The sequence below is a fragment of the Orcinus orca genome, chromosome 9 (assembly GCF_937001465.1).
Source record: "Orcinus orca chromosome 9, mOrcOrc1.1, whole genome shotgun sequence".
NCBI lineage: Eukaryota > Metazoa > Chordata > Mammalia > Artiodactyla > Delphinidae > Orcinus > Orcinus orca.
Window position 1 is genome coordinate 18,441,515 of NC_064567.1, and position 17,590 is coordinate 18,459,104.

Sequence of the window (17,590 nt, forward strand, 5' to 3'; positions counted from 1 at the left end):
TACTATTATTGTATTCTCATCAATTTCTCCCTTTGTCTATTAGTATTTGTTTTATGTATTTGGGTGCTCCTATATTAGGTACATATATGTTGACAAGTGTAAAATCCTCTTCTTGTATTGATCCTTTTATCATTATATAGCGTCCCTCTTTATCTTTATTTATAGCCTTTGCTTTAAAGTCTATTTTGTCTGATACGAGTATTGCAACTCCTGCTTTCTTGTCATTTCCGTTTGCATGAAATATCTTTTTCCATCCCCTCACTTTCAATCCATGTGTGTCCTTTGCCCTAAGGTGGGTCTCTTGTAGGCAGCATATTGTAGGCTCTCGTTTATTTAATCCAGTCTGCCACTCTATGTGTTTTGATTGAAGCATTCAGTTCATTGACATTTAAGGTAATTATTGATACATATGTATTTATTGCCATTTAAAATTTTGTTTTCCAGTTGATTCTTTGTATCTTCTTTGTTTTTCTGTTTGTGGTTTGGTGATTTCCTTTTATGCTTGTGTTCTTTTTGGTTTTTGTGAATCTATTGTATGTTTTTGATTTGTGGTTGCCCTGTTATTCAAGTATGTTAACCCCCTTTCCTGTATCTGCTTGCTTTAGATGGGTAGTCGTATAGGCTCAAGCATATCCTAAAAAAAAAAAGAATCTGCATTTTCTTACCCTCCTTCCCCACATTTTATGATTTTGATGTCTTTTTTACATCTTCATGTTTATCCTTTTGCTGTTCCTTGTGTTTATCATCACTTTCACAAGTAGGTTTTGTTTTTTCTTTTTGATCTGTTTACTGGCTAAGTGATTTACTTTCCAGTTGTGATTTCCTCCTTCTTGTATCTTCTTGCTTCTTTTCTATTTAGAGCAGACCTTTCAATATGTCTTTTAAGATAGCTTTAGAATTGCTGTATTCTTTTAGTTTTTGCTTGTCTGAGAAATTCTTTATTTCTCCTCCTATTCTAAATGATAATCTTGCTGGGTAGAATATTCTGGGCTGCAGATCTTTCCCTTTCAAGACTTTGAATATATTTTGCTACTCCCTTCTGGCCCTCAGTGTTTTCTGTAGAGAAATCAGCTGATAGCCTTATGGGGGGTTCCCTTGTAATCAACTCTTCGTTTTTCTCTTGCTGTCTTTAGAATCCTCTTTTTAACTTTGGCCATTTTCATTATATGTCTTGGTGAAGGTCTGTTTGGGTTCATCTTGTTTGGGACCCTCTGTGCTTCCTGTATCTGGATATCTGTTTCCTTCTTTAGGTTTGGGAAGCTTTTAGCCATAATTTCTTCAAATACATTTTTAACCCCCTTTTCTCTTCCTTCTCCTTCTGGAATCCCTATTATATGTAGATTGGCATGCTTTATATTATCCCACAGGTCTCTTTTATTGCTTTCATTTTTTCTTTTTTTCATTTGGCTTTCTGTCTGCTGTTTTGATTGGGTAATTTCCATTATTCTATCTTCCAGATCACTTATTCTTTCTTCTGTATTATTCATTCTATTCATTGCCTTTACCTCAGCTTTCGTCTTGGCAAACGAATTTTTAAATTTTTCTTGTCTCCTCCTTATAGTTTCTAGTTCCTTTTTACAGTAATTTGCATTCCTGTCAATAGCCTTTCTTAATTCTTTCAGTATTTTCATTACCTGTTTTTTGAACTTGGCGTCTATTAGACTGATGAGGTCTGTTTCATTGTTTGTTCCTTCAGGGGAATTCTCTTGGTCTTTTAACTGGGAGTAGTTCCTCTGCTTCTTCATTTTGCTTGTATTTCTCTTACTGTGTGAGTTTAGGAGAAACAATTATCTACTGTAGTCTTGGAGGGCTATTTATATGTGGCAGTGTCCCTGCGTAGCTTGTGTGGGTTTAATTTTTTTTGGCGTGAGGGTGGTTTTGGGTTTGGATATTTGCTGTCTCTTTCCTCCGCGTGTGCTGGCTGTCTCCACACAGCCAACACCAGTCCTCTCCCCGGGGTCTGACTTCCGAAGCCTGAGCCTCAGCACCCAGCCCCGACTCTCCCCAGTGGACAAGCGACCCAAGCTGGGGAGTGCTGGCAGCACTGATCTTCTATGCAGGTCTCTCTCTGCAAACAGGGTGCCGCACTCTCCTCCGAGGCTCTGAAGTTCCCTCTCTGTCCCAGCTGATTTTGCTGCCAGTGAGGGGACTTCCCCGGGTGCAGGAACCTTTCCTCCTTCACAGCTCCCCAAAAGGGGTGCAGATCCCATCCGGATTCCTTTCTCTCTCTTTTGTTCTTTTTTCTTTTGCCCTACTCAGTTATGTGGAGATTTTCTTGCCCTTTTGGGAGTCTGAGGTCTTCTGCCAGCGTTCAGCAGATATTCTGTGAGAATTGTTCCACATGTAGATGTATTTTTGATGCATTTGTGGGAGAAGGTGAGCTCCATGTCCTACTCCTCTGCCACCTTGATACGATCCTGTTATGATGCCTTTTACAACATCCTATGAAGAATACACTTTAAAAGTGAATCATTTTTCAAAATAGTTTATTTTTAACTTTCATACAGTCCTCATATTCTAGATCATGTTTGCTTAAAGTGAGGCATCCACATTCATTCAGTTGCTTGGGTGAAAGCCAGACTCGGTGCCCAGAGATTGGTGGTGTGAAGATGAATAGAACGGTCCTCTAACCATCCCCACAGGGCACTGGGTTCCTACTGTCTCACGTTCGGTGTTTGGCAGGGATCAGGTCTCATTCAATTGGCAGCTCCCTCTCAGCCAGCACCTACCTGCACACACAATAGGTTCTTGATAATTACTCTTTAATTGAATTGTCCTAAGCTTTCAGGAAAGAGAAAATGGAAGGGAAAACAAGAAGTATAATGAGCTCTTTTTGGACTAAGTCTTGTGCTTGGCGATTTATGTATATTTTCTCATTGAATCCTATGACGTTAAAAACACATCACTGGGCTTCCCTGGTGGCGCAGTGGTTGAGAGTCCGCCTGCCGATGCAGGGGACACGGGTTCGTGCCTTGGTCCGGGAAGATCCCACATGCTGCGGAGCGGCTGGGCCCGTGAGCCATGGCCACTGAGCCTGCGCATCCAGAGCTTGTGCTCCGCAACGGGAGAGGCCACAACAGTGAGAGGCCCGCGTACTGCAAAAAAAAAAACAAAAAAAACAAAAAAAACAAAAAAAAAAACACATCACTTCTTTTTTACAGGTAAAAATTGCTCAACATAAATGTCTTTAAAAGGGTTCCTATACTTAGATTGAAGGTATCCTAGTGTTTTAGTTTTTGCCTTTTCCCCCCTGTTAAGTGTGTTTCAGGGACTGGCTTATTTACTCTACAATAAACCAATGAGATAGGCCCTAATACTGTTCCCATTTTAAAGATAAGCAAACTAAACTTAGGGTAATAAACTTCTACTGTCATAAGGTTAGCAGCATAGCTGGATATCCTGCGTGTCATTGTGTGCTTTTAAGCACTGTGGACTGGCTCTCAACCCTATGACTCTCTCTCTCTCTCTCTCTCTCTCTCTCTCTCTCTCTCTCTCTCCCCCTCTCTCTCTCCCCCCCTCTCTCTCTCCCCCCCTCCCTCTCTCTCTCTCTCTCTCTCTCTCTCCCCCCCCTCTCTCCCCCTCTCTCTCTCTCTCTCTCTCTGTCTCACTCTCTGTCTCTCTCTCTGTCTCTCTCTCTCTCCCTCTCTCTCTCTCTCTCTCTCTCTCTCTCTCTCTCTCACACACACACACACACACACCCCCCAGCCCTCAAATCCAGAGCCCCGCCCCACCTGGGAGGGGGAGGCTTCTCAGGCTTATGGTTATTAAAGAGCAGCCTGGCCAGGGTTGAAAAGCACTGTGCTAGGAGCTATCTGGAGCTAAGGTTCCTTCTTCTGTCAGTCATACTTAGGCTAATGGTTTTAATTAGCTCCTAGACTGAGGGAAATGTCTTACATGGTTATTTATGGATTCCTGCAACGTTTAGCCCTGTCCCTCAAACATAAGGCGTGCTAGAAGAAAACGCTGAATTGGATACAGAGCAGTAGTTTTCAAGGACACCTTCATAGGTAGTAGAGCCTAAAGCGGAACAGGAGTTCGCTTCCGACGGTGAGCACAGGAATGGCTTAGGCTTGGCGTTGTTTATTTTTATGCCTCATGGGAGTATTTAAGAATGTGATCCTTGGCACTGCTGTTTAATATTAATAACACCAGTAGAGAATGGAGTTGTTTTTAATAAATAGCATTATATTAATATATAATAATACAGTTAAATCCCTCTCATCAGTAGGTTTGGGTAAATGTCTTTGGTTAAGATGAAAATGCAGAACAGGGCACTATATTTCGTAATATGCGTTTATTGGTAATGTGGGAACTCTGGAGGCCTCAGGAGAACAAAGACAGCTGCTCACTTTGTCCTTCTTCCAATGATTGGGCAGTGCCTCATGGAGGACAAGCTCAAGAAAACCACAACATTTGAAGTAACTAACTTTCACAGAGTGCCTCAAGAGGGATTGATATCAGAGGAACTTTTCTACCTTGTAGATTTGCTCGTAACGGTCACTGTGGAAGATTCCCCAACCCTTGAGTAGATCACTGAAGAGGTTCCACTGAATTCCACGAACGTTTGTTGAATCCCTGATACATTTGTGTTAAGGGTGGTGGAGACTAGTAAGACAGCAGCAGTGCTCCTCAGTCCTGTCTTCATTATTGGCCCTCCCCCCACCCCCACCAAAGACCCTTTGTAGACATTTTTTCCTAATCATCTCTCTGCAGGTACACTGTATATGGACTTATGTGCTGTACATATAACCCTTGCTTTATACTTAGAAAAATAGTAAGATTCCGCCCCCAGCCCCCCACCATTGTTGCCCCCATGAGGATTCTGTCTAAGGTAACATCCCTGTCATTAATACTGGGTAGGAGTCTTTGATTGACAGCAGTCTCGGAGCTATCCTGGTTGGGAGGATATGTAAACATTACAGGAGATCTGAGCACGTTTCTGTCCTTGGGCCTTGTGCCCAAGCTGACGAGGATCTGGACTAAAGCCCTCTTGGTTAAGTGAGGATCTCAACGAGAACCTGTGACCAACTTCCTACAGTTTACCAGGAAAATTGTATCATAGTTCTAGGAACGAGCGTTATCATTCTTACTCATGGCCTGCTATACCCGTGCAAGAGTAAAGGAAGAAAGCTGACGTTCTTCTCTGTGGGTCTGTTGCTAAGTGTGTGTGATCCGTGGGATATGAAAACTGAGATAAAGAAGGACAATGGGTAACAGAAATCCATCTTCCCTGTTATTCTGAACTATGAATAAAACAATTCTTAGTGCTCTTTATCTCAGTTTTCTGTGTCTTTTTTTTTTTTCTTTTTATTCACTACACAGGAAGCATCCAGGATGCGGGAACATCGTGACATTTGCACAATTTTTATTTATCGCTGTGGAAGGCTTCCTCTTTGAAGCTGACTTGGGAAGGAAGCATCCAGCTATCCCAATAAGGTATGGCGCATTGAAGTCTCTTTTTAGCCTTTTTTTTTTTTTTCTAAGTTAAGAGCTTTTCTGGTATGTATACAAAAGGAATATGAGGCATCGTTTTATAAGATTGGTACCAAATATATCAGTAGAATAATTCATTTTCTGAATTTAATACATTGTGACACTGCAGGGAGCCTATTCTTAGAATAAAATTCCTGCCATGACACTTAAAATAACTCTGATGGAGGCAACTATATATATGTGTGCGTGTGTCTGTCTGTGTCTGTCTGGTATATGGTCAAAGGCCTGGTGTGACAACCAATTTTTAACCAGTTATGCATATTTTCCTCTTGTTGGTAAAGTTATCAAATATGTTAAGAGTGGTATCATTGTTACTTTTAAAAGACTAATGGCTTTTGGAGATAGAGGTGGTAGTTACACAACATTGTAAGTGTACTAAATACCACCGAATTGTTCACTTTAAAATGGTGGATTTTATGTTATGTGACTGTCACCTCAATCAAAAGAAAATGAACTGCAAGCTAAGGTAAAATTGTTGCTTCCAGACCTCCATCCATTAGTCCAAATTTGCATAACTGTACTCATGGGGCCAAACAGAAAACAGGGCAGATCTTATAACGAACAGTGTATTGAAAACAGCATTCTTGCTGTGAGAGACTTGAAATCAAAGTGTATTTTTTTTTTTTTTTTTTTTTTGCGGTACGCGGGCCTCTCACTGTTGTGGCCTCTCCCGTTGCGGAGCACAGGCTCCGGACGCACAGGCTCAGCAGCCATGGCTCACGGGCCTAGCCGCTTCGCGGCATGTGGGATCTTCCCGGACCGGGGCACGAACCCGTGTCCCCTGCATCGGCAGGCGGACTCTCAATCACTGCGCCACCAGGGAAGCCCTCAAAGTGTATTTTTTAAATTTAATTTTATTTTTGTTTTATATTGGGGTATAGTTGATTTGCAATGTATTAGTTTCAGGTGTACAGCAAAGTGATTCAGTTATACATATATCCATTCTTTTTTAGATTCTTTTCCTATATAGGTTATTACAGAATACTGAGTAGAGTTCCCTGTGCTGTACAATAGGTCCTTGTTGTTAAATTAAAAGAAAGAACCACACACACACAAAGTGTAATCCATCTAGTTGTATTTAGTAGGATAGTGTCACTTAATCCCTTTGAGAGGGACGTTCTGGTGTGAATGCATCCAAGGACTGGCTAAGATTCATTGGTGTTATTTTGCAGCCTTCCTGAGTAGCCCGCTGTAGAAAATCTGGCTGAATTTTGTTACTAATATTGTATTTTTAAATATCCCAAGGTGATGCTAAATATTCTGAATACTTTCCCTTCCCCCATTGGCTTTAGTATCTGCATAAAACTTTCTGCTCCCAAGACCAGCATTTATATCAGAGTAGGAACCCCAGCATTTTTTGATTCCTCTGGTCCTTTCCCTCCTCCTTCCACTATTTCTTTCTTCTCTGGCTGCCACTAGCACAGTTCAGGAATGTATTCACTCTCGCCATGACTTTTATAATAATAGCCTGGTTGGCTGACCTCCTGCCTATCACCTCTTCATCCCTCCATTTCAACTTCCTACCATTGTATCACGACACCCACTCCACATGCACTCAGGTCACCGTTAGATTCAAAGTGAAGCCCAAACTCCCTAACCTGCCCTTGGAGGCTCCCCGTGAACCTGCCCTAACAACCATGCTCCCATGTGTGCAGTTCGTGCCGCCTATTTTATTTTCTATCCGGGAAGCCGTAATCAAAATCTTGCTCTTGTCGTTCATCCCCATGAGCGATTTCTAGGCAATACTATGTAGGCAGTGATGTGGAATAGTTGGAATTAATTATCCTGAAAGAACTTGATGACCTCTATCTCCAGATGGCATCTTTTCAAGACTGAACTAGGAAAATTGGGCAAGAAAGCTTGTGAAATCACCAGTAGTATATTATTTATAAGCTGTGAAGTAGTTCTCACCAGTAACTTTGCATGTGTGTATTACTGTGTTCTGCATTCATTGTAAAGCTCTTCAGACTTTCCAGACTGTGTTCTTTTAGCCCTGGTGTGCACGGGCAGATAGCCCCCTACCTCACCAGGAACGCAAAATTGGTTCTTGTCAGGGAAGATAACTTGAGACTCACTGCTGTCACCTTCTCCAGATGTGCAAAGGTGAAAAGGATGGGGATCTGTGCTCAAAGACTTTCGACAATTCCTGAAGAATGTGGAACCACTTATTCACCTTTGCCCTGCATTCTTTAGCCATGTACTTCAAATATTATTTTTCCCTTGTTGAATGTATTAGGTTGAATCATATGAAATTGCTGATGTTCAACCCCTTTTGACCTACCAAAAAACGGCATTTTAAATGGTTTAAGCTGATATGTATGAAAGGCATCTTAAAAATTATGTAATTAATTAATTTATTTATAACTTGTTATTTGTGTTCATCCCTTTATCTTTCTAAATGATTAGAGTTCCTGGATTTCTTTTAGTTTTTGCTTTTTATTATTATTTAAAGACCTATACATTCTCAAAAAACAGGGGCCCTAATTTTAAATACAAATCTATGCAAGTCAAATGATGCCCTCATTAATTTGGAGGCCACTGGTTCAAGGTAGGATAATTTTAACAGTTGCTAGGGTGAAAGTAAGCCTTGACTTAGCACATCTTTTCTTCAGAAACAGTGAAAATTAATAGTATAAACAAGTGTATAGAGGAAATATTTGAGAGTTTAACAATTTTTAAGTTCTTTAGAGCTACATGAAAATTATATACAAAGAACTGATACAATAATAAAAATTATCCATTCACTTTAAAAAACCTATTGCTGTCTATCAGGTAACTCTTTTTGAAGCCTCATTTATAGTTGCTGTACATACTAGAAAAATATTTAAATAGTGTTTCTTGGAACACATTCTATAGTTCAAACTTTTTCCACGTTATTCTGGCTTTGTGAAGTATTTTCCTATGTACTTGGTGCTTGACTTCACATGATAATAGTGATACGATCTTTTAATCCAGAGGAAATAAGCACAAGATTTTTTAAACCAAAAATATGTATTTCCTTCTCTACTTGATTTTCTTGAAATCGTGGATCCTGTGTGATGAGCTGTCGTCTCTGCCTCTCAGGTACTACGCCATAATGGTGACCATGTTCTTCACCGTCAGCGTGGTCAACAACTACGCCCTGAATCTCAACATCGCCATGCCCCTGCACATGATATTTAGATCTGTAAGTCTGCCGGCTCATGTGAACATGTTCCTCTGGAAAATGCAGCAAAGTGGGTCCATTAAACACATGACAAAAGTAGAAAGAGCCTATAAGGAGTAAAGTCTAGGGTGTAAGAATAGGTCTCATGGATGAATAAGCAGAGGCTGGCTTTCATCTGAGAAATAGGGCAAAAAAAATGAAAGTGGGTGGTTTACTTTTATTTATCAGAGGTCTTACAGGTGATTAATAAAAGGAAAGTTAAAATTTCCCTGGATAACAGATTTTACCTTTAATTTTCTTCATCTGGTTGGTTTTATATTCGTTCTTGCTATGAATGTTATTTAACTTATTTCTCATCACTCTTTGTTTCTTCCATGAAATTACGTTGACTTCTAGTACATGATATAGATACTTCTCTTTTCTGATTTTTTTTGAAAATAGAGACTTCAGATAATTACATAAAAGGAAATTCTTGATGAAGGTAGGGTTTCTCCCAAAGCAGCAGAGGTTTTCATCTTTGCCTCATGCATGGTGGGAGAGCTAGTTTGTATATAAATAAGAACAGAGTGTTCCCAGAAGAACAGGAAAGAAACTCAAGAGGGAATATAGTTAGGATTGTAGAAGAATGCAAAATAGGTAAAAATTGGAATTATAACTTTTCTGTGTGGCCTGAGATTTTTGTGAGATGGAATGTGCTGTCCCTAAAGCAACTTTCCAGAGCTGATTATAATGACTAAGATGACCTTCAGAGCATTGATCACAGAATAGACTTTCAACAGACACTTGCTGATTGATTGACAACTTTCCAGACAAGAGACAGATCCCTGCACAACTTCATTCAGTCAAACTGTGGGCGAGGAGAAGCTTGTTAAAGGCTCCTATAAATCAGATGGGAAATTCGACAAAAATAGGTCTATAACATACTTCATTCCTGCTAGCCCAACTTCAGCTTTGACCCCTTATTGAGAATTGATCATTTTTCTTCTCATTGTCAACTTTAAAATGTTGTATTATTTTACGTGTAGATCATTATGGTTTGTAACTTCTGCCATCCTAGCAACATGGTGTACCTCACTGATCATTCATCCTAACCTCCTCCTTTCCAGCTGTTTCCCCCACCTTGCCCCTGTTCATAATTATCTTGAATTGTGTTATCTCCTTTCCCTAGTGCACTAAAACTCTGTTGTCTCTTTTCACAGGGTTCTCTAATTGCCAACATGATTCTAGGAATTATCATTTTGAAGAAAAGGTAAACAATACTCTTTTATATTTTGTGTATAGGAAGGATAAGCTGAGCCCCAGCCATAAGCTCATCTGGATTCCTTTTCTCATAGTGACGATAAGTTTGTGCTTGGCCATCTGGCTTGTTTCTTAGTTCTGTCTGTGATAGTGGTGCTCATTCCTGAGGCAGTGGACCAGGTAAGAGGCCCCACCTGTGGCTGTGGAGCAGCATATTCTCTGTGTAGAATTAATAAACTCTTGTCATCGTTGAATCTTCAGTACCATACTAATCTACGAAGCCAATTGATCAGAACTTCACTGTCCCACGTGGTCACCACTGGCTACATGTGACTATTTACATTTAATTTTTTTTTTTTTTAATTATTTATTTATTTTTGGCTGTGTTGGGTCTTCGTTTCTGTGTGAGGGCTTTCTCTAGTTGCGGTGAGCGGGGGCCACTCTTCATCGAGGTGCACGGGCCTCTCACTGTTGTGACCTCTCTTGTTTTGGAGCACAGGCTCCAGACACGCAGGCTCAGTAGTTGTGGCTCACGGGCCCAGCTGCTGCGCGGCATGCGGGATCTTCCCAGACCAGGGCTCGAACCCGCGTCCCCTGCATTAGCAGGCAGACTCCCAACCACTGCGCCACCAGGGAAGCCCCTACATTTAATTTTAAATATTAAAAAGTAAATAAAATTAAATATATAGTTTCTCCATCTCACTAGTCACATTTTAAGTGCTCAGCAGCTACATGTGGCTAGTGGTGACCGCCTTGGAGAGCCCAGATGTGGGACGTTGCCAGCTTCCCTGGAGTTCTGTGGGACAGTGCTGTCCTAGGAAGCGTACAACATAATGAGCTAAGAAATAATCATACATATTATAAAGAAAATTCCTAACAAAGGCCCAAGTGGCCAAACAAGATGCGATGAAAAGTTTCAGGACCCTTCTTTGTAACTGTGGCCAGTGGCTCTCTCTGGGTACGGCTGGGAAATATCAGAAGTATCTGGGATGCTGTTGCCAAGCATTTGTCTCTCACCTTCATTCGGAGCCTCACTCCCAGGGAGGAGAGGTGTGGGGCAGAGACAGCCCGTGCAGTCTGGAACACTTCTCAGGGGGAAGTTCATCCTCACTGTTGAGACCAAAATCGTGCAAGTTGATGCCTGCTTTTCAATGTATTTAGTACCCAGCCCGAAGTATTAAAACCCTCTGTACCAGCTTGGAAAGTAGCTGTCAATTCAGTGTGGGAAGCTAGAGTTTTTAAGTAATAAGGGCTGTGTCATGAAAAGGCTCCTTATCATGAGCTCTTTGTCTCCTGAGGCTTATGTATTCCCCAGATAAGCACCATTGTAGTTGATTTCTTTTCTAGGTTCTCTCTATTCAGGCACACGGAGGTAATGGTCAGGTTCATTATCTTTGAAGGGACCCCTGTGCTTCTTGGTAATGTAAAGGTCACATTGGGACAGACCCGTGGTCTTTCCAACCTTTGATTTTGGCGCATAGCAGGGATACAAAAGAACTTATTATAAAAGGAATGTATTCTCCTGACATACCCCAAATGTCGGGGGGCCTTAAACATTGCAGTTTTCCTTAAGAGCTTGTTTTTAGTCTGTCATCTGGAATCTCTCTAAGTCTTTTTTGACTCTCTCCAGTGTGTATCCCCCAGAGAACAGGAATTTCCCTAAGCTAACTGTCTAATATCATGGTTTAGTAATTCTCTCCTTTTGTTTATCTTGAGTAGCACCCGTCAAGTTTATAGTGTGTTCCCTTTTCCAGGATTTGAAGACCAAATCTATATTCACCTTAACCATGCCCTTCATTATTGTTTAGGCCTGAATTTGAGACCTCCCTATCTGATGTTTGCAGACTGGAGAGTTCCCTTATGTTTCTGTCTGCCTGCAGCAGCGCCTGTGTCCTCGCCCGCCCCTCTTCTCTAGCGTGGTGCGCTTGGCCCCTTGCTCTGCCCCGCAGCCAGTTCCGTTAGCCATTTTCTGAGGTGCTGTGACCAGAACTATACAAAGTATTTGAGTAGAAAACTTCAGATGTAAGGTTTTAACTTCTTTTCATTCCTGAGGCCTTTAGCTTTATCACCAAGAGCCTGAGAGGGACGTTAATTGATACTATTTTAGTTAATGTGAAATGCCACTCTTATTACTGCTAATAGTTCTATTAGTTTCATATTACTTGCTTTATCCAATTATGCCAACATTTCAAAACAATATTTAAGAGACGTAAAGACAGTGCCCTCCCCTGCTGCTTGTCCCTGATATTCCTTCCGCCCTTCCTCTCATGCTGTGTCTCTTCACACTCAGGTCTGGGCCCCAGAAGCCAGGGAAAGCAACGGGCACCCCTTAAGATCTAGCAGGCTTTCATCCGGACTCGAGAGCAGGATGGGCTGTCATGTCTGGTCTGTCTTTGTTTTCTGATGAAACAATCTATTGGTGCACAAACTACGGGAAACAAACTGTCTTAACCATCACCAGAAAGGGTGCTGTTTAGAAACTAGTCGGCATCCTGATTCTTTCCACGCACAGACTTACGTGGACTCTGCTGGGAAGTGATCCCCTTGATTGTGTTTTGGTGACTTGTACTCTCATGAACCATCTGACTGTCAGTGTCCTGTGGAAATTTGTATCTGTGCTTTCCTGAGGTGCTTTTTCTTATTTTCGCAGATACAGTGTATTCAAATATACCTCCATCGCCCTGGTGTCTGTGGGGATATTTATCTGCACTTTCATGTCAGCAAAGCAGGTGGTAAGAATCTGTTCACAAATGATTTCTATTCACTACTTGCCTTGGGGGCCCAGGTACTTATTAATGATATAATAAATGTAAATGCTCATGTAATACAAGGATTTAAATCTCTGAAAGAGAAGAGTGGAGGGAAACGGGTAACATCAATATTTCCCTTGTATTGAGGCCCCTTGAATGTAGTTCTGGTCTCCGTACCTCGTACTTTTTCTTATTTCCTAGACTTCCCAGTCCAGCTCGGGTGAGAATGATGGATTCCAGGCATTTGCATGGTGGTTTCTAGGCAAGTACAGTAATTACAATAAAGCTAATTGCCTCTGCAGTTCTGTTTTCAGAGGTTTCTCCTAAGGGATATGTTTCTTGGCAAGAAGCTTTGGCTAAACAAATTATGCCATAGAAGAGAGAGGCATCTGGGATTATATATCTCTGAACCTTAGTGTTCAAGAAACGAAAAAAAAAAACTCTGTATTCATGGTACCGTGTTCTACAGCATGGATGCTGTCTTGGTTGCCACGGGTGTAGAAAGAAAAGTCTGTGTCTAGTTGTCCATCACACTCTCTGGGAGCAATAGAGTATCATCCGTTTCTTTATGATCTGTCTGCTGAGCAGAAGCTTCTACAAAAGGAGGGCACATTACAGCAGTTGACTCTTTAAATTTCCAAGGGACCCATTTCTAAATCTTAGATTTATTTTCCTCATAAGCTGTTCCACATGGCAATGTTCCCAAACCTGACGGATCATCACAATCTCCTGGGGAGTTTTTAAAAATACAAATATCTCTCTGTTGAATTAATTAAACAACTCCTATAGAGCTTTGCCCTTGCTGTGTATGATAGAGAGGGGAAAGTTAGTGATGGCAATAAGATATTGAGACTGACCAAATGGAAGAAAAGTAGCAATGAAAGAACTATTCTCCTTGCCTCTTGACTTTGAAACTTTATCTCTTTAGATTGTTGTTCTTAACATAGAAAGCTCTTTATCAGCTATTAGAAAGATACTTTATCCAATAAGAACTTGCAAAAGACATGAACACACAATTCATGGGGACAAAATTAATGTTCAGTAAACTTATGTTCAGCCTTGCTAGTCTAGTAATCAAAGAAATGCAAATTGAAACCAAAATGCAGTACCTTTTAATTTTGGTCTCTTATATTGGCAAGATAATAAATGATTATTCTCATTGCTGCTGAGGATGCAGTAAGGCAACCATTTCCATATAAACTGTTTATGGTAAATTGACACAGCCTTTCTGGGAAAAAAAGTATGTGTATGTATTGAGTTTTTAAAATGTCTACAACCTTTGACTCAGTAATCCCCCTTATGAGAGTGTATCCTAAGGAAATAATCAACATTTTGTTTAAAGATTTATGTACTAGGATGTACATTGATTTTAATGATGAAATAATTGGAAGTAATCTAACCATTCTCCTATTTTAAGACATTTAAGTATGGTACATCCACATGATAGAATAATATGCAGCCATACTTCTGAAAAAATTTTAATGAATGACTTGAAGGAAAATCCAGGAAAAAGGTCATGAAGAAAGCAAGATATAAAATTATATATTCATTATGATCCTGTCTCAGCATAAAATATCTACCTAAGTATATACACAGAGAGAGATAGCAAACTGTTTAGGACTGGATGGTAATATTGTGGTTGATTTTTATTTCTTTTTAAATTTTGTACATGTTGCACATTTAGTGTGTAATGTTTGTAGAACTTAATGTTCTTTAAGAAAAGATCTGGAAGTTAGCAAATGCAGGCATCTTGTAACTCGATGTTTGCTTTTTAGGTATTGGGGCACTGACTTTCGCTCTTCTGATGTCAGCAAGGATGGGTATTTTCCAAGAGACTCTGTACAAACAATTTGGGAAACACTCCAAGGAGGCTTTGTTTTATAATGTAAGCAGTTTCTTGAACCCAGGGAAGATGAAAATTATTGAGTTGTTATTGTTATTGTAATATGTTATTTCAAATGTGATATGTCATCCTTCTGATGTTGTCGAAGGATCAATTTATTATCCAATAAACTGTTTTGGGGCCCATGGACTTTGGCACCTTTAATAGGCTGCCACAGTTCTCTACACGAGGTGATGGTTATCAGTCAGTGTGAACAGAACATGTCTGCCAACCAGGAACAACCCCAAGGGACAAGGAATCCAATGTTCCTGTAGATGAAATCAAGTTAAAACCACTATGGAAACCTAGAAAGGGAATAGAAGTTTCAGAAACCCCATGCCGAGGAGAATATGTGCGGTCAGGCATTTGGGAGAGTTGGGGGAGATGGGATTTGAGGAGTAAGTCCCTCCGATGGGCTTTATTCCTTTGATGGAGAGGTTAATTAGTTAATTATATACGCTTTCGCTTCTTGTTTGAAACTGCTGATCTAGAGCCACCTCCTCTAACTTTCCTCTCTCTCCCCCGTCTCTTCTGTTGAAATAATGCCCGGCTCCTCAAGGTCATGGTGATATCATTGCCTCCAGATTCAGTAATCTCAGGGATTCCTTCCCTGCCAACCGTTTGTACTGAAGTTGCAGACAAGCAACTTGAGACATTTACTTAGAACTAGAGTATGCGGCTGAGAATTTAAAAAATAAAGGAACATTCTGTTTGGTTTCCGTGTTTCTTTTAGCATGGTACCTGGTGTATAGTTAACTGCTTGGTAAATGTTTACTGTGATTCCTTGTTATCGTGGTGGTAGTAGTGGTGGGTTGTTGTCAAGCACCTTATCTTTGCTTACCTATTGTTTCCCCTTCCTCTTCAGTCTCTTCTTATTCTTGTCTTCATTTCGTTATCCCTGACTTCATATTGTCCTCCACTCTCTTTTCCCACTAGTTTCCTGAACACCCTAAAATCTGCCTGCATGTTCCATATAATTTTTAAATCCGTTATAGTAAATAGTAAAAATAGTAAAATGTAGCAGATCCTTTGGGCAGAATGTGTGTTTCAATTTTCCATTCCCTTTTGTTGAGGAAAGGATGCTGGCTCTATTTTTTTGTTTTGTGTGTAATGACCATCAGACTTCAAAGGGCAAGAACTGTAATTTGGGGGTTGATATCATGCCCTACAATGTAAGTGGTCAGTAGCACTGGATACTTTTAACTTAATAAATAAGTCTGACTTGCTTTTCTTGATATTGCTTGTTAAACAACTTGTAAAACTTTCAATCAGTGTAAAGATACTCTAATTCTTCTATAATGTTTTTGCATTTAAATTTACATGAAATGTTTCTTCCCCTAGCATGCCCTTCCACTTCCTGGTTTCATCTTCCTGGCTTCTGACATTTATGACCATGCCGTTCTATTCAATAATTCTGGTGAGTTTGGGGTTATCTAGTAGAATTACCTAACATTTTCAGAGGCAGCGTCTCCATTTTACTCTCGACTTGACCACTGCTTTTTTCATGGTCTTATCCAAATCATCTGTCACCCTGGAAACAGTCCCCATTCCACCTTCCTGGAATATAGTGCCATTAGTCAGTGGTTGCAGCAGCAAAAGCCTTTATAGGCACTTCTCAATCAATGAAGTAAGACAGTATCTTCAAATTTTCTGTTTTGCTGTGGAATTTGTGTTTGCATTTGAATGTGCAATGTATGATGTTCTGAGAATGCAAACAAATAGTAATAATACTGCAGTGACTGGAGCCGTGAGAAGTTGGGCAGCAGTCCAGCTTCTTTACTCCTGTTCTCTGCTGGGAAAGGCAGTCTGCTCACAGATCCAGGCCGAGCTGCCTCTGAGCAAAGAGGAACAAAAATGATGACAGGGGTTTTTCCTAGTTACAGGGCAGATAGGCAGCAGGAGTAAACAAAATTAGTTCAAATGTCTACAGTGTAAGTTAGCTATTACTTTTTTTTTTTTTTTTTTTGCGGTACGCGGGCCTCTCACTGTTGTGGCCTCTCCCGTTGCGGAGCACAGGCTCCGGACGCGCAGGCTCAGCGGCCATGGCTCACGGGCCCAGCCGCTCCGCGGCATGTGGGATCTTCCCAGACCGGGGCACGAAGCCGTGTCCCCTGCATAGGCAGGCGGACTCTCAACCACTGCGCCACCAGGGAAGCCCCTAGCTATTACTTTTTAAAGGATTTAATAAATTAGCTAATAATTGCCAGTTAACTTCAAATAAATTACTAATCCTATTATCTACTAAAAGACATAGCTTGTTATACAGACAAATGAATACACAAGGAACAAATACACACTTTTAAAATTAAGTCTTCATGTTGCTCAGACCTAAAATGGTAAGTGTATTTTGTAGAATGACAGTAGGTGCTGAGTAAACATTTGTTTGCTATCTGGTCACAAGTTGTGAAGTTGTGACTGTTCTCTGTTTGAGTTTGCAGAATTGCCTGTCCCGTTTGCTTGCAAAAAGTGTGATGGTAGCAATGTGTAAGAAAGTTTTTAAGGCTCTGAATTACTCAATTACTCAATCATTTCTGACTTTTTTTTTTTTTTTTGCAGTATGCGGGCCTCTCACTGTTGTGGCCTCTCCCATTGCGGAGCACAGGCTCCGGATGCGCAGGCTCAGCGGCCATGGCTCACGGGCCTAGCCGCTCCGTGGCATGTGGGATCTTCCCGGACCGGGGCACGAACCCGTGTCCCCTGCATCGGCAGGCGGACTCTCAACCACTGCGCCACCAGGGAAGCCCCTGACTTTTTTTTATTGAGGTATAATTGACATATAGCTGATTTTTGATGCAGTGGTTTTTAAGGTCTCTAAGAGTCCCCACATAGCAAAGGGCTATGAAAATAAACACATTATCAAATTCCTTAGGATTGATATTGATTTAGTTACTAGAATGCTCCTTCGAAAAGTCACAGGGATGGGTATTTTTATAAAAAATTTTTTAACGTCTGCTTTCAAAAAATTGAATCTTTAGAATCATTCCTAAGTGAAGTATACATTTTTTTCTCTTAAGTGTCTCAGATGAACGTGTTATCCTTGAATATTCTAAGGGAACTGTACATCTGTCTAAATACTTTGTC

General features: G+C 40.7%; 1 protein-coding gene across 34 annotated transcripts in view; it reads left to right on the forward strand.

Moving 5' to 3' along the window:
- Nucleotides 1-17,590, forward strand: part of SLC35B4 (solute carrier family 35 member B4) — a 187,869-nt gene that overhangs the window by 142,250 nt on the left and 28,029 nt on the right. For all 34 annotated transcript variants that reach the window (XR_007479316.1, XM_049714957.1, XM_049714959.1 and 31 more), the window contains 7 exons: nt 5,323-5,436; nt 8,557-8,659; nt 9,838-9,887; nt 12,528-12,609; nt 12,829-12,889; nt 14,403-14,512; nt 15,851-15,926. Coding sequence is in view for 33 of the 34 variants with exons in the window: in XM_049714957.1 (XP_049570914.1) it covers nt 5,323-5,436; nt 8,557-8,659; nt 9,838-9,887; nt 12,528-12,609; nt 12,829-12,889; nt 14,403-14,512; nt 15,851-15,926 (596 nt within the window). In the remaining variant the exon portion in view is untranslated. The remainder of the gene's footprint in view (nt 1-5,322; nt 5,437-8,556; nt 8,660-9,837; nt 9,888-12,527; nt 12,610-12,828; nt 12,890-14,402; nt 14,513-15,850; nt 15,927-17,590) is intronic.